The 18,121-nt window shown below is 39.9% G+C and overlaps 1 protein-coding gene across 1 annotated transcript in view; it reads right to left on the bottom strand.

Moving 5' to 3' along the window:
• The window catches only part of nt5dc1 (5'-nucleotidase domain containing 1), a 129,681-nt gene that overhangs the window by 66,410 nt on the left and 45,150 nt on the right, over positions 1–18,121 (bottom strand). The window contains exon 7 of the mRNA XM_012854098.3: positions 1,231–1,405. Coding sequence (XP_012709552.1) covers positions 1,231–1,405 — 175 coding nt within the window. The remainder of the gene's footprint in view (positions 1–1,230; positions 1,406–18,121) is intronic.

The following is an 18,121-nucleotide window of genomic DNA, read 5'->3' as shown; positions in this document are numbered from 1 at the left end:
AGTAGCCATAGTTATTAGACTGCTTCACCTCCTCTGCTTGTCACTTGCACTTGACTTCTCTGGGTACATCGATCGCTGACACGTACGGTATGTAAAAAATCTATTTGTATATATGCATATGTTAATTTGTATATTTTTGTTACATTTTAGTCAGATTAGGCATCTATCTATTTGATCCTAATACCTAACGGCAGCCAGGAAGCTGGCGTTTATTCTGTCCAGGTCTGTTCTTCCCTCCATGGAGATGCCTCCCCAGACCAACACTATCACCCTGAACAATGTTGCAGGCACCACAAGATTCACTGCAGCATCTACAGGACCTTTCACATCTGTCACATTAACTCATTTACCATTTACATGAACTCAGAGTAACCTGCTCTCTTCTGTGAAAACAACAGTGCGTTAGTGCTGACCATTGCCAATGCCGGTGCTCTCTGGCAAAGGAAGCACAGGGCATACTATTGGAAATCAGGCCTACCAGGGAACCTCATAAAGTCTGTTTCTAATGGTTTGGTCTGGGACATTCATACCGGTGGTCACTGGAGATCCTTTTGTGCAAGGAGGAACACGGTGAGTGCTGCCAGAGCTCTGCAAAGGAGCAGATGGTGGTCTTCCTGATGGGTTACAGACCTCAGACAGCCCTGTTTAGTTCTCTAGAATAACTGCCTGTCACCTGAGATCTCATCCATGCTCTTGGGACTGTGCTGGGAGATGGCAAACCTCACAAGTCTTCAGACTTAATGCATTAATGAACGAGGGAAAAAAATATTTTGATTGTCATGGATTTAAACTGCAAATTGAAAGTCAGGGTGGACCAAGGAAAAATTGGTCAATTTCTAATTGAATGGATTTTCCCTTGTTTTTTCAAGTGTTTATCACTGTATTGGCGTCTATCCACTGAAAGACTGCAAACTAGTTGAGCCTTTAGTTTGACTGAATCTTGCTGAGAAGATAAGCTTTTTTGATCTCAAAATGTTTTTTTTTTTTTTTTTTTTGTTTAAGATAAGGAGCCGAGGTGAATGGCTGCTGTCTGCGCAGCGCCATCTTGAAAAAGGTAGACATAGAAACCCACTTAAATAGAAACTCAACAACCAAAAAGAAAAAGAGTGAGGTAATGCCTTATGGCGTGAAAGAGTTGACGTATCAGAAATCTCCTGGGTGCGTACTTTTTCATGGACGTTATGGTAAGAATCAAAGTAAGCCTTGTTTGAGAGCCGTTCAGTCTCTTACCCCAGGATGTAGTCACAGATGAGTCTGCAATAGTCACTGTGGGAGCTGGTGATGAGGATGAGAACCTTCCCGGCAGTCTTCATGCTGCGCAGCCAGGTCTTCACAGAGTCTGAGCAGGGCTGCAAATAACGGCCTGGATCTCTCTTTATGCTGGGAAAATAAGTCCCTGCATCCTCTGTAAAGAGACACAAATTAAGTAAAACACTGAGTGGCATGGAGGCAAAGCAGATCTACGCATTTTAACAAAGTTTCATATTTCTCCCCCCATTCACCAGTGAAACTTGTCTTGACTGCAGTATCCTCAGAAGGAGACCTCAATGTTGAAATCAGAAACTGAGCTTTGAGTTTTTATTTTGCTACCCAAGATTCAGCTTGTATTCTACGCACAATCAGCTCACATTGTACTGAAGATTTCTCAGGAGATATTAATTAGGTTATTATCTCCATATCTCCGTTTTTGGCCACAGAAGGGTTTCGGAGTGCTGTGGTGGCCCCAAAAGCAGGTGGATTGGTGACATAGTGGTTAGTGCAGCGTCCTTGCATTCGGAGAAGGATGCAGGAATCCGGTCAGAACCCCACAGGCGACCACTACGGCTCCCTGAGCCAGACCCTTAGCCCCAGATTGCTCCCTGGGTGCTGGAAGCTGCCCACCTAAGAGATGGGTGAAATGCAGAAGACGAATTTCATTGGAATATAGTTACATGGACAAATAGAGATTTCTGTTTTGTTTCTCTCTAGAACAGTGGACCATTTTGCTAGCATACAACCACGTCTCCACAGCATTTTGTGTGGGGTACTGAGGATACTTATGCGGACTACACTATGCCCGTAGAACCAAAGCAAGAGCTGTGTGAACATTCTTGGCTCAAAGTCCAGCTTGTTCCTTGGGCACAGTACTGGTTTGGAAAAGTCCGAGTAGGGGTGGCGATATGAAGTTAACGCTTATTATGATACTTTGTGGTATTTATTGTGAAAGCAATGAAAGTGATGATAAAGTATTCACAAGTTATTTTCAGTTTTATAGGGCATAGCTGTGACTGCATGTCACTACATAAATGTCCATTGCATTTTTTGCAGATAATGTGATTCTTGTTAGCATCTTCAGGCCAGTCTCTCCACTGAAACCATTTACTGACTTTAGTTATTAAAACCATGACTTTGAAAGGTTTGAATAACCTTTCAAAGTCAGAGGTGAGGCTTTGCTCTAAGTGAAGGAGTTCAAGTATTTTTTGGTCAGGACTGATGGAAGAATGCAGGGGTAGGCTCATTGGGGCTTTGCCTGCATAAAGACCTTTGTATAAGAAATTTCCTGGAACATCCATTCATCCATCCATCAATCCATTTTCTGACCCGCTTATTCCCTCATGGGGTCATGGGGGTTGCTGGTGCCTATCTCCAGCATTCACTGGGCGAGAGGTGGGGTACACCCTGGACAGGTCGCCAGTCTTTCGCAATTTCCTGGAACATCTACATTCCAATCCTCATGAAATACGGTTCACGACAGCATCCCAGATCCAAGCACCTGAAACGAGCTTCCCCTGTAGGGTGTGCAGGTTCAACCCTGAGGACAGCAAACAATGAGGGATTGCAAAGATCCCACATGACATAAACATACCACACTTTTAGTAACGCCTATCGCTCTTCAGTATGGAAGAAGTCATACTGTACCATTTACAGCAGCAGCAGAGTGTTATCAAACAGTTTCCACTGAAATCCCAGTCTACCAGGATTAATTAACCTATTAATGAGGTCTGACTCAGAAAAGATGGAGCAGAGGATGAAGAAGAGAAGTCAGCTGTGAAAGTGCTCTAGCCTGGTGACCTGGTGAGGAGCTCCATGCTTCAGAGTAAGCTCCAAGTGGAGCCACAGGAATGAACCAAATCATATCACATCTGTTGCTTTCTTTCACCTTTATGCTCCGACTAGTAATAAAAGTCAGGTTTGAAGCTAGAGCAGCTCTGCCTTAGAGGGTATGGGAATAATTCCACTCAAGCAGAGATTGTATTTACAGCTCCAAGGTATTTTTGCACCAGGTAGCTGGCATACAGTTTTAGAAAACGGAATAACCGAGCAAAGTCATGACAAGATTCAACACTAGATCTTTCAGGGATGGTATTGCTGCCTTCAGTATCAGAAAAATGAGTCTCTTACCATGGTATTTTTTTCATTCAAGTTGAAGAAGATCACAAATAGGTGAGAAGTGCTGTTGCTTTTTTCACAAGCAGAAGAAAAGAGGCCTAAGCAATCCTGGGACGGGTGTATATTCAGGAGCAGAGACGTTTACCTTGGCAGACGACAGCGGCTTCTCCAGAATATCCCCGTCTGCCAGAAGGACACTCACTACATTCACCCTGTGCTTCAAATTCTGCCAATGTTGTTTTTTCTGACCTGACACAACAGGAGGTGGTTCCAGACGTGTTCCAGCACGTGAGCACAGCAAAGCAGCATACACGCATCCTAGGTTAGCTTTACATTTTAATCAGTCAATAAGTTTGGACTAGCATAATAATACGCATGTACAACGCACGTATTTACGCTATGCAATGCCTAAATTAGATAGATGTTCTATTTTCAGACGAGTATATGCTCCTGTTTGGCAGGGAAGGAACGGGAATACAACATCCTGTGTCAAATTTTACTTTCAGAAGTATCCCAAAATAACAGTCGAGCCTCAGTTCGGACACAAGGTGGTACAAGTCACATTGTTGTTGATGCTGCGGATTGATGGGATGCACCCATTTTTATGGAGCTCTCTGCCTTTCCTCTTGCTACACTTCATCAACTAGCAGGAGGAGTCACGCCTTCTCCTTGGTGCTCTTTCCATGTGTCGAAACACGCAGCGGTGGAGCGTACTTTGCATTGTCTGGTGTAAATCTACGCTTTCAAAAACACGCCTGTAAGCCGTGCCACTTATGTTATGCACCCAGTGTATTTCCTGCTTTAGCCTGGACCCCACACAGCTCCATAAACTCACTGGAGACAACCTACTCCACTGGTCTGTCTACCATGAAAGACGGTGATGAGGGGAGAGTCTGGGGGAATTACAAAGCTGCTGACAGCTTTGTAATTCCCTAAAATGAGATTAACGGCTAAAATCAATTAAATGGACATAGACTTTGAATTATTGTGATGTAGAGCCATTTGTGCCATGATTTAGTGGGAAATGGAATGTTCTGGGCTTGCTTTCATGCAGCGCTTCATCCAAACATATACACTGCAAAAGGAGAACTAAAAGCAAGTAAAATTTTCTTGATTTTAACAGACACGTTTAAATGATTTGCCAGTGGAATAATATTTTTGCACTTAAAATAGGAACAACTCATCTCAATCATCTTATTTCAAGTGCAGTTTATCTAATTATCCTATTTTAGGGGTCAAATACTCACAATCTTATTTACCTGCTCAATTAAAGGAGAAATACTTTAACTGCAAGAATATTTTACTTACTTTTGTCAGGGTTTAGTTTTGATCTGGCTTTTGTTAACTATTTTTCAGTTCTTCCTCGTTGTCTGGGTTTAGTTAGAATCTAGCTTTATTTATTGTTAGTTTTCAGTTTCCTCCTCCTCCTCTCACTCAGCTTTCCCTTCACTCCTGCTGCAGTCAGTCACACCTGTCAGTCACTAATAAGTCAGACTCACTTCACCTGTCAGCCTCCCTACTTAAGCCTCCCTCTGCCTTCACTTCTCTGCCAAAGCTGCAATAAAAAGTATTCACTCAGGAGGAAATAATAGGAAAGACCTTGTGTTAGATAGTTATCAGAGTTTATTTAGTGTTATATAAGTGTGGAATAGATGTTCAGTTCTGTTGGGTACCAGCACATGAAGGGGTGAAAGGAAATGAAACAGCAGACAAGCTAGCTAAAAAGGGTTTAGGAAAGCAGAATGTAGTTGAGATTACATTTAGGAAAGGGGAAGGGAAATCAATAATTAAAAAGAAAGAAACAGTGGCAAAAATGTGGCAAAAAATATGGGATGAAGATGAGAAAGGAAGAAGATTATATAGGATTCAAAAATCTGTAATAATTAAAAATTATGGAGAAAGAAGCAGAAGGGAAGAGATAATTTTTACTAGATTAAGAACTGGACACACATATCTGACTGAGTTTTTGTATATACTAGGGAAGAGAAATAATGATATATGTGAGGGTTGTGGAGGAACAGAAAATGTGGATCATGTTCTGATGAAATGCATTAAATATGCAACTGAGAGAGGATGAGGAAAGTAATTATGGAAAATGGGAGAGAATGGAGAATTAAATGAATATTGGGGCGAGTTGGAGATAGAGAGGAAAATATGGTCATTAATAAAGTATTGTTTTTATTTTTACATAACACAAAATTAAAAAATAGAATATATTAGGTAGAACCATAGAGCTACACACTCATGTACAGTAGGTGGCGGTATGCACCTATAAATTGTTTGCGATCCGCCAGTAAAAGGAAAAGAAGAACACTTCTTTGCCGGTCTGTCATCATTCAACACCTACTCCTCGCCTGTCTGCCTGGTTTGCACCTTCTGATCATCTTCTGATCATTTTTTTTCTGCCTTAGTGCTTTGCTTTGTATCTCTGCTGGTTTCTGGATCCACCTGTCTCCCCTCTGCATCTCAGGCTGAGTTTCTGGACAGTATTGACTCAATCTGCAAGTATTCACCTGATTAGCTTTCATGTTGCTACGGTTCTGGTCTTCAAGTATCCACCCTTTCCTGCTGTTAATCCTGCTGTTACTCTGGCCTTCAAGAACTCATTACCTGCCGTGCTGAAGGGCCTTCTGCTGTGCTCTGGCTAACTCTTTGCCGAGCTGCGGACTCTGTTGCCTAACTCGTTCATGGACTATTACTCCGCTCTGTACCTGCCAGTCAGCTCCTGCATCCTTCATCTCCGCCTGGTTACAGACTCTGGTTCATCATGTCATCATCATTCACTTTTACAATAAACTCTCTTAAGATCAGCTCTGTGTGTGCGTGCTATGTCTGGGTTCATCCAAAGACAAATCATGACAACTTTTAGTTCCAATTCTGTAGTGTACAAAATATTCAAAATGTGCTTTTGCAAGAAAACCAGGAGCTTTATACTTTGCTGCTCTGATATTTTACAGAACAAGGGTTCAGTCATTCAGGCCAGAAGTGTTTAACCTTGCTCTATCTTTTAATGGAAAACGGTTTTTAAATCTGCAACATGTAGAGTATTTTTCTTACTACCTGAACTAAGGGCTTGTGTGAAATTTACTGGAAGCAGTTAAGGCAGCTTATCTGACAAAGTATCACAATAATGGGAATGAAAACAGTCCGTAAGTTGGTGTTGTGATAAAACAGCAAAGTGAAGTCAATATACAAGCAAACCCACCTAAACAAGTCTAAATTGTTTGGGTTTTTTTTGTTTCAAATGTAATTCTGCATAGTATTTGTAACACAAACATGAATTTTCCTATCATCAAACTCATTCAGTGGCTTAAAACAATAACCGAACCCTGAAGTCAAGGGCTCGACACGGATCTTTACATTCTATTTAAACTAATCACGGAAAATGAATGACTCCCACACTGCAGGGTTTAAACATTTAGCCGTCATCTTCTTAGATTAAAACCTGCTCAGTAGTTCAGTCAGCTTCCAGTTTATGTGTTGAATGAACACGTATGCACATGCTGCCCTCTGCAGACAGAACACAGGAGTTCTTTAAGGAAGGAAAAAGCTCTGCTGGGCCTGCAGAGAACGACAGTAGAGGGTTCCCACCAGGAGATGACGACAAACTCAAGCGAGCAAAGCTCAGCGTTCTCTCTGGGAGCCCCCTCCTCCAAAAAAGGGAATAAAAGAAAAGAATGATGTAAATAAATATTTTTACGTGTAAATGTCTGACAATAAACACATTCCTCTGAAGTCCTCATGCTGTGCACAGATCATTAGATCTTCAGCTAAACAAAAAGATGGGTCAAGCCAAAGAACATTTGACCGTGAGTTTAAGTGCGGCTCCTTGTCTGAGAGCCTTTCCTGCCTCATTACTCGCAGCCAGGGAGGTCAGTCCAAAGAGGAGTCTCAAAGCATCAAATCCCATATCGCACAACGTATGAGAGTGTAAACAGAAACTGCCCTCACAGGGTCCATTGTGTTATGCTTGACAAATGTTACTTTGCACAGACCCAGATCAGCACTTTTACTTTGCTGTGAGAATTTACCACCCACAGAGATGGGTTCAAGGGAGCAGCTGGGCCCACTCAAGTTATAGGAATTCAAATCAGAAATTTAAACCAATAGCTTCCTACTCAGCCCTGCCATATTATTCTGTTCAATTCCAAAGTATTTCATGTATCATAATGAAAAATTAAATGTTATGTTTGAAAACCAGACATGCAAAGAAGTGCTTGCAGACAATTCAAAGCAGATCTTTTACCACGTTTGACCAGAAACTAGTTCTTTGCGTTTATTTCAATTTCATAAATGCTGAAGGTTTTTCCTTCCCGTTAAAGGGGAGTTTTTCTTTCCACTGTCGCTTCATGCTTGCTCAGTATGAGGGATTGCTGCAAAGCCATGGACAATGCAGACAACTGTCCCTGTGGCTCTACGCTCTTTCAGGAGGAGTGAATACTGCTTATCAAGACTTTGATGCAATCAACTGGGTTCCCTTAGAGAGGACATTTATTTGACCAATCTGTATAATATGATTGAATTTGACTTTGGAAAGTGCCTTGAGATGTTTCATGCTATATAAATAAAATTGAATTGAAAAAATGTAATTGAAATGAAGACGTGTAGATGGTTCAATCACTGAAAGAATGAAATTATATTAGAAGTTCCAGTTTTCTTTCTTCCAGTTGCAAAGATGTGATGAAGAGCGTGCAGGTAAGTTGGAATGGATCAAGATGACTGTTATGGAGGTTTGTGTGACAGAGAGAAATCAAGGGTTTATAAGATGATAGCAAGGACTGCAATGATGTCTGATCTGCAGATGGTGGGTTAACAGCAAGAGCTGAACATTTTATGATTTTCATTCCAAGTGAATAAAATTAGTCCGTGGGCCAGAATCTGTAGGACGTCTCCTTATGAAGTTTCGTATGAACTGTCAGGGGGCAACTTTCTTGCACCGGGATAAGTTGACAGCAGGTCTTGGTGATATTACAGTAAATTGGGCAAAAGTCTGGGCTATTTCTGCCCTGCGATGGACTGGCGACCTGTCAATGTTGTACCCGCCTCTCGCCCATTGACAGCTGGAGATAGACACCGGCACACCTCACGAACCCAGCAGGGATAAGCGTGTTAGAAAATTAATGATGGATGGTCTGGGCTATTTATTTCTCCTTGCCATAAAGTTTTTTTCCAACTGGCGCCACAAAATGCTATTATTTGACTTTTTTCGTCTGGAAACAAATGTTTACAACCCTTTACAGGCGCAGCCATGATGAACTGGTTGAACTCGCTCAGCTGACAATACAGCGATCTGATTGGCTGAGCAGCAAAAATCGAATCACGTGACCTCTTGGACCGGAGCGCACCAGTTTAGATATTTTATCGGCTATAACTTATTAATGGTCAAATGAAAACGTGGGAACATTGGTGTTTTGAGATCACTGCTATGTGTAGCAACTTATCCCAGTGGAAGAAAGTTGCCCCCTGACAGTTCATACGAAAAGTCATCGTACAGATTCTGGCCCACGGCCTAAATGGGCAGGATTTGAGCATAATTTCAAAGGTAAGACTCAGAAGGTCTGAACATGTGCTGTATCGACCCATAAAAGGAACAAAAAGGAAAATAAACACAAACTTCCATCCATTGATTTCTAAGTCTCTGACCAGTAAAGAAAATAATGAACTTCTATTTCAACTGTTAAAAAAAAAACAGAGTTCCTACAGCATAGATTTGGATAGTTCTTTCTCTATAGTGCATATCAAGTGTAAGATGAACATGTGATCTTTGATCCCTCTGGCAGTATGTCAGGAGCCATGATACACCAGTAAACAGTGTGAGGTCTACTTCAAAGATAAATGTAAAAAGCCCATATTTGTTAAAATGGTAAATAGACTGAACTTATATAGCGCTCTACAGTCTTACTGAGCACTCAAAGTGCTGTACACTATTGCCCCTTCACCCAATCGCACTCACTGACGCGCACACATTTATACACCGATGCACAGCTCAGTAGGCGACTTGGGGTTAAGTGCCATCCTCAGGGCACATGGACGTGTGACAGGGGGAATCTTAAATTGAATTTGCACTACAGGGTCCACAGGGGGAAATGTAGTATTGTCACAATTTAGCTCCTCAATACGTGTCAGGCTTACGTTTTATTTGGCCTATTCATTTACATTTACTAAATGGAATTCCTAAGCAGAATATGCTCCAGTTCGGAAATTAGATGAAAAATATAAATTGGGAGAATTTATTACAAATGGAAAATGTAAACCAGTGCTGTAATATTCTAATGTAGACACTTTTAAATATAGTCCAGACATTTACATGTTCATTGAAAAATAATAAGAAAAAAGCTCATTTATCTTGGATAAACAAAAATATTATTCAGCTTATGAAGAAGAGGGATTTAGCTTTAAAAATATTTGTCCAGACAAAATTACAGACAGACATGCTTGACTTTAAAGGATTAAGGAATAAAGTAATCAGTGAACTGAGAGAAGCAGTCATCTTATTTTATGCCTTTGTTTGATGAATCTCGGGTCAACAGTTCACTACTTTGGAAACTTATAAAATAAGTTAACCAACAGGAATTCGAATCACATTAAATCTATATTTAAACTAAACATAAATGGGAATATTAGCACATATTGATATGGAAATCGCAAACCAATTTAACTCCTTCTTTGTTAATTCAGTTGAAGAGCTTGCGGCAAACTTCAATCCTTGCTATTTGTCATGTGGGGAGGTGACAGATTCTTCCTCATCCTTTTATATTACACAAGTATAAAAATAATTAACCACCTTAGCAATTTGATAGCTAGATATATTTGGCTTAGATGCTTCGTTATTTAAAATGCATATAAAACAACATTGGTAACACCAATAACACCTTTGCAAATCTATCCTTAAAAAACTATATTTCCTTAAAACAACAGATGTTGTGACACCAATTTTAAAATCTGGAGCACGTGATTCTGCAGGTAATTATAGACCCATTGCAATCATACCAGTAATTTCAAAAGTAACTGAAAAGCAAGTGGCTGAGCAATTGATGAGCTATTGGGACAGTAATCACCTTCCACAATCTAAACAATTTGGATTTCGACCAAAAATCTCAACAGAAATGGGTTAGGATTATGCCATTTTACAGAAGTAATTAAAAGTAGTCTGGATCAAGGGAAAGTAGTTAAGGCTGTGTTCTTACATTTTAAAAAGGCCTTTGGCACTGTAAATCACAAAATAATGAAGCTGAAACAATACATTTTTTCACAACAAGCGATAGACTGGTTTAACCTTATCTCGACTAGATAGCAATGTGTTAAAATAAACAATGTTAAATCTGTAATTAAAAAATGTAATTTAGGTGTACCACAAGGATTTATACAGCGGGCTCTGCTCTTCTGCTAATACATAAACGATCTGCCTAAAATCTGCAAGAATACAAACTGCCAAATGTATGCAGATGACATGATCATTTATGTGACAGCAGATACTCCTCATTATGCTGCTGAATTATTAACTTAACAGCTGGTTGGAATAGCTCAATAGCTCATGGAAAACTGTCTAATGTTAAATTATACAAAAAAAACGTTTGAATGTGTTTCTCTCTAAAAAAGAAAAAGACAGCAAGACTTCAAAATAAATATGAATCGTAATGAAATCAAGCAAGTATCAGAGTTCAAATATCAGGGGATTATTTTGGACTTGAAACTAAGGTTTGATTCTAATGTTCAGAGACTATCCAAGATTATGAAGGTTAACATAAAATGTTTACACTTGATAAGACTGTGTATATCCACCAAAGCTGCTCAAATGTAAATGTATGCAATGATACTATTGCACATGTCATACTGCTGTATTATCTGGGGCCAGGCTTCAAACTCTGTCATAAAGCCATTAATGACATTATACAAGCAAACTTTAAAAGTATTTAATCAGAAACCAGTGAAGTGGCATCACTGCCAAATTCTCCAAAAGCATTACGTGTTGAGTTTTGACAATTTTCTAAAGTTTTCTTTTGCTAAAACAATATTAAGGTGCATGGCTGGTCTTGCCCCAGATTTAATTTGTCAATTAATACAAACATAAGATAATGAAGGTGTGAGAACAAGAGCTGAAGTAAGTGAAGTAAGTCGAAACTGTCCAGTCAAAAGGTGCAGAACAACTTTTGGTCAATCAGCATTTTCAGTCAAAGGATCAAAATTATGGAATGCTTTGCCACAGGATCTGAAGTCATCATTCATGAGGCTTTTCTAAACAAAACTAAAGCATTGGTTGAAAGAACATCAACACTGAACATTAATAATCTGATTTGGAGATGTGTTTTCTTTATGTATTTTACCTCTGCAATGTGATTTATGATTTTATAGTACTTTTATTTGGGTCTTAAATTTGTAACTTTGAATTTGCACAAGCAATTTTATGTTTTTTATTTGCTCTCCTGGATCAAAAGCCTGACCAAGGACGGGGGCTGTAAATTGTAGTCTGCTAGACGCTCTATGTACGCTACATCAGTTGCCCATCAGTAACAATGTTTTAGTTGTACTGTCCCTGTTAAAGTAAATAAAATGAAAGGAAATTTAGCTTGCAACCAGGTCACGTGACTATCAAGTTTTCCCCAGCAAAAAAAAAAAGAACATGGTGACCACTGCCAGTGTATAAGCAAACAATTAAGCAAAACAACTGTATTTATACGCATTTTGATTACATTTCTTGCGAGAAGTGTGGATATTATTTTAAAAATCTTAATTTAGGAAAGGTAGATAACCTTTCCTTTATTAGTTTCGAAGATTTTCTCAGAAAGACGTGAGGATGTGATGTTTCCTACGTAGGTCACCCAGTGTCACTGAGGTTCCGGTACATATGGCAACATTTAAGCAAAATCATCTGCAGTTGTATGCATTTTAATGACATCTCTAGCAAAACATATGCATAATATATTATAATCTTATTTCGGGGAGGTAGACAACCTTTCATTTATTAGTTTGGCTGAAGGTTTCAGTGTCACTTGTTCTAGCATGTTTAGGCAAGACCATAAGCAGGGTGTATTCCATTTACTCTATATCCATCCACTGTACTTATAGAGGGATATGGAACATTTAAAGGCAGGATTAGCATTTCTTTAAATTTTTATAACATTTCTAGCAAAAGTATGCATAATATTTCCATATTATGTCAGGAAGTGTAGTTAATATTTCGTTTATTAGTTTTCCTAACCCCAAAACTATCCCTAACCCATTTGTTAAGGCTGTTCTGTTTCAATGGAGGTTGCTATCTTTGTCTTCAAAACTTTTAGTGAAAATTATAAGAAATACAGACTAACAGTCTGTTCAAGAGTATTGTGTTCTGTATTTCTTTGTTTTTATTTTGTAAAGCACTTTGGTCAATGCAAGTATTATTAGAAAGTGCTATAGAAATAAAGTTTGACTGAAGTATCAGTATTATGAAGTAAGACAGAACTAAAATTCATTCATGAACATCATGAGCCCCCATTCGTCATCAGGCCATGCCTCCTAGTTACCATACCACTACAGACACTGTTGTCTTGGTCCCACTAGCCAACCAAATAAAACAATTAAACCATAGTTTAGCTGCTGCAGAATAATATCCAGTCTTCCAATTCTCAATATCCAGTCACAAGGTAACAGGAAAAGCAGGCATCTTTGCAGCAACACTCTCTACTTTATTTTAGTGGATTTCAAGGTATCCCCCAGCCAGAAGAGTTACACCTAGTGAGTTCTAGGTCTGGCCTGGGGTCTCCTCCAAATAGGATGTGCCTGATAAACCCCCAAATGGAGGCATCCAGTAAGCATTCTGATCAAACGGATCAGCTGTCCCGGGCCTGGGAAAGAGGTGTGCCCCAGAAATGAGGCTCTGATCATTGGATTATAGGCAGGTATATTTTTTTTCCAAATGTTACACCTATGTGAAAGATATTTAATATTTGAGTTAATAAAACCTTTATATCCATATTCACATTTTAATTTTTTCACATAATGCTTTCTAACTTCTTGGTAAGACATTCGAAGATTAACCGATTTTGTTTTATATCAGATTGAACCCAACCCTCCTGTTCGTTTTGAATGGAGGCTTTCCTGTCAATGGTTATATTGCTGGGCCTCCGGAAACAAACCTCAACAAGTCCAGAGAAGTGCCTATGTCAATCGCTGGTGTGTGTCTGTGTGTGTGGGCATGTATGTATTTTTGTGTGTGCCTGGCTGTGAATCTAGGACTGAAGTGCCCTGAGGGCCTGTAGGCTTGTGGCTGGGCACAGTGCCGCTCAGGCCAGGCGCCGGGCCTGGACAGCTGGAAAGCTGCCCAGATGCAGGGAGAGAACCACGACTGGCAGCAGCTGAATCTTTCACACACACACATCAAAGCAGCCCGACAGGATACACAAATCAACAGTTGCAGCACAAATCAGGCTCAGGCACGAGAGCGTTTCACAAACAGCCACACCAGAAGTGATGAAGGGGCAGAATGAAGAGGTGCAATCACTTTACTCAGCCAACGGTAAATCAGCTCAAGAGATAAAAGCTTGGAAAGTAAAAATGAAAAAGAGATGCACTTGACTATTCTCTCATTCTACATAATAAGCAACAATCTTAAACTTATACTATATGAAGCTCCTGCAGAATCTTCAAGGGGAAACTATAATCTCCAGTGTTTTGTCTTGTGTGGCGTCCAGAAGATATGGCGATTTCCAGCACCTGTCTGAACCACATGCAACACACTGGCCTGGCCATTTTGTCTGTGGACTTTCCATTTTTAGCAGATGCACCACAAATTGCTGCATCGTGTCCCACGCTGGGGACATTTTTTTGGTCTTTGGAAGGTGACAGAGAAGAAGAACTTGAAGTGTAACTCACCCCCATGTAAAAGCATAACCTTGCTACCAGACAAATGTTTAAAAATGGCACCAAGGAGGTGTAAGAGGGGGACAACTGGACCCCTCAGGGGTGGAGGCTTCCGGGTCTTATACCAATGCTGTTATTGTAAGCATGACTAAGCCCACTGGGAACAATAAGTGGCCAACAGAGCACCAATGATTGTCCTCTTTTGCATGTGAACACCAGTTTTAATTGTCACACTTAAACATATTGATCTACTATGCAAACGTTCTGCTTATAAGGCTGAGATTACCTGCAACTCCTAAAACTGAAGAAGTCTCTCAGAGAAGAGACGAAACGTTTCAACAAAGAAGAATCCATTCAGAGCATCTACTCGACTTTTGATACTGTAGAAAATCTGTTTCTGTCTGCTTAGATTACTGGACTTACTGAATAATACAGATAATGCTTGACAAGGATTTAGGGTACATTAGTAGACAGCCTTCTAGTAGGTAATACATCAGGCATTTTTGGAGTTACTGGAAGCTTTACAGAATCAATAAAGTTTGGTTGAAAAAGCAAAGAAAAGACAAATTTACCTTCCTTCTAAACAATAATGTAAAAGTAGGAAAAAAAATGGAACACAAATGAAAGGCAGCCTTATTTACATTTTCAAAAACACATCTTGATCATGGTGCAGACAGCCATATCTTTTACAAGGTGGGAAAAAGAGGTCTACATGCAGTGAGTCAACATGGGAGGACAGCAAAAATTAGATAATCAGCCAAGTCGGCCGTAAGCTTTTAAATGTGGGTGAAAAGTTGCTCAGTTCAAAATTTCAGCCTCATCAACTCTATAAATCATTGGTTTTCTATGTAAGATTGATCAAATCCCTCATTTAACCTTTAACATTTTTTCACATTACAGCAATAACCCTCAGTTTATTTTATTTGGTATATCAACAGTAAATAGTGTGAAGTGGAAGGATAAGCTGCTTTCAAAAAGTGGCATTATTGGTATTTATCCCCGATGAATCAGAACTGTGAAGAACCACCTTTTGCTGTAGTTACTGCACCAAATCTTTTGGGGTCTGTCTCTACGTGCTGTGCCCGACTACAAATGTCAAATGTTTGCAGAATCTTCTTTGCAAAGAAGCTCAACCTGAAACATCTTTGATAAGTGGCTTTAAACATTAATTTACAAATATTGCCACAGATTCAGAGACAGTACACTGACTGGGGCGTTCCAACACATGAATATGCTTGGATCTAAACCATTCCATTGTAGCTCTGAATGTTTGTGGCTGTTGTCCCACTGAAAGAGGAACCTTCGCTCCAGTCTAATCAGCTAGGCAGTCTCTACCAGGGTTTTCTTCCAGGATTGTGCTGTATCAAGTTTGGCCAGCTTCTCTGGCCCTGCAGAAGAAACACATCCTCACAGCATAATGTTGACTCCATCTTATTTCACCACAGGGAGGATGTTTTCAGGGTGATGTGCACTGGTGATTTTCTTCCCCACAGTCTTTCACTTGCAGGCCAAAAAGTTCAGTTTCAATCTCATCAGATCAGAGCACCTTCTTTCACATGTTTACCGCGTTCCTTTCATGGCTTAAGGCAAACTGGACTTCATATTGCTTTCCTTCGACAATGCCGTTGTTCATACCACTTAGAAAAGGCCAGATTTGTGGGGGGTAAGAGTAATAGTTGTCCTGTCTACAGACTGTCCCACCTGAGCAGTGGATGTCTTCATCTCCTCCAGAATTACCATAGCTTTCCTGGCTGATTCTCTAATTAATACTGTCCTCTCTTGGCAATGTCTTGGTAGGGTTGTAGCCGTACCAACGTCAACTTGTTTTCGAGCCCAACCCTGCTTTAAATTTCTTCATAGCTTTCTCCCAGACCTGTCTGCTGTGTTCCTTGGTCTTCATGTTGCTGTTTGTTCACTTATTTTCTCATAAAACATCCAAGTCCTTCACAGAACAGCTACACCTGTGAATACTTCTGCTAGTCACTGTATTTGTTTTGTCTGAGTTTGGGTAGGGTTAAACTAAATCCAATTTTTTAAGATGACCAAAATTGCCCCTGAAAATAGGTCTCTGGATATTTGTGTACCCATCTTCTCAGGGCTACTTGCAGCAGAATAACGTGCCATGTCATAAAGCACGTGTAAAGCATAAACTGGTTTCTTGACCATGACAATGAGTTCACTGTACTCAAATGGCCTCCACAGTCACCAGATCTCAATCCATCAGAGCACCTTTGGGATGTGGTAGAACAGGAGATTCACATCACAGATGTGCAGCTGGCAAATCTGCGACATCTGTGTGATGCTATCATGTCAATATGGACCAAACTCTCTGAGGAATGTTCCCAGTACCTTGTTGAATCTATGCCATGAAGGATTAAGTCAGTTCTGAAGGCAAAAGGGGGTCCAACCCGGTACTAGCAAGGCGTACAAAGTAAAATGGCCGGATAGTGTAATTAGACCCATCGTTTAGATAGACCACCACAACTACTTTCAAATGGTTTGTCAGGAAAGAATAAGCAATTACAGTTATGGTGAAAAGTTATTGCAGCTTCTTACGGTGTCTCAATGCATTGAAACAATAGATTCAAATCAGACTAATGCACCTTTAAAATAGACTTGTTGCAGATTGTCGCAGAGCTATTTCTGTGGTTAGCTGCACCTTTGCAAATATAACCTCTGTATGCTCTCCTTATGACACAATAAGCTTTCTTCTGATAATATTTCCAAACATACTTGTGAGTCGATTTCTAATTGTACTGTCAAACGTTGACATTTATCAAGTTAAATCAGACTTTTGGTACAGCAACATACTCACAAATTGTTTTGTATTTACCTTATTTTAAGATCTTATAGAGACCAGATCATATTTATTTTTGCACCCCTGAGGAATATTTTCCATACATGGTTTATAATAAGGCTAACTCTGTAAGTCTCCTGCATCATGAAGAATGCTACAGCAGTGGAGATAAAAAGGCAACATAAAGAACAATGGCAGCTGAGAAAAAAAAAGACACAGTGGTTTTTGGACAGCCGTGCACAGATCACTGTGGGGGACAGTGACGCCAGTTGCACAGTCACTCTCCCCTCAGAGCAAACGTGAGGGACAGTGCAATCTGTCATTATGCTAAACCAGAGCTATATTTAGTCAGAGCTATCTTAAGAAAACTGTGTGGATTTATACTTCAAGGTCTGAACTCAGAATGATCATCTTAAAATACCTTAATGGGTGCAGAAGCACTCTAAATAAACTGAAAATGTGCTGATTCCTAAATATGCCTTTATGTTTTAGACTGAAATACACCAGTTAAATTGCCCTTCCACTTAAATATACCCGATATAATCCCATTTACTGCTTTCTGCTGACTCAGTGAACAATGTCAAAACAGCACGGAGAGCAAAATAGGCATAAACCAGAGCAAGTCCAGGCTGGTTTTAATTACAGGGGTGTGTGAAGCCCCCTGCAGTGATGTGCAGGTGCAATCTCCACATACATCTGACAATCAGCCAGTAAGGACAAAAACCTTAGTTTTCTTACATTAAACCTGAACTTCTAAAATATGTTTACAATCCCACCTCAAATGCAGACTGTTTTTCAGTGTGGTAGAGTTGAAACACACCACAGCTACCAGAAAATATGGTTTTGATGAACGGGGGTATTTGATCAGCAGGGGTATTTTCTCACGTTTCCAAGTAGACTTCAAAGGAATGTTCTTCAACAGAACATCCCAAAACAGAGCCCCTTTAGCTGCCTTCCTCATTCATCCTAGTAGCCTGGAAAGAGATAAGGGAGTACCTGACTGTCGAGATTTTAAAAGAAAAAAAAAAGGAATAATAGGAGCCATTCACCAAGGCTGCAAGGTAGCAACGTATACATAGGTATCTAAAAAAGTCACAGTATTGTGTTGAATATAGT

The sequence above is a fragment of the Fundulus heteroclitus genome, chromosome 15 (genome assembly GCF_011125445.2).
Source record: "Fundulus heteroclitus isolate FHET01 chromosome 15, MU-UCD_Fhet_4.1, whole genome shotgun sequence".
Lineage (NCBI taxonomy): Eukaryota > Metazoa > Chordata > Actinopteri > Cyprinodontiformes > Fundulidae > Fundulus > Fundulus heteroclitus.
Note: the sequence above shows the minus strand (reverse complement) of the source record. Positions and strands in the feature narration are given on the sequence as shown.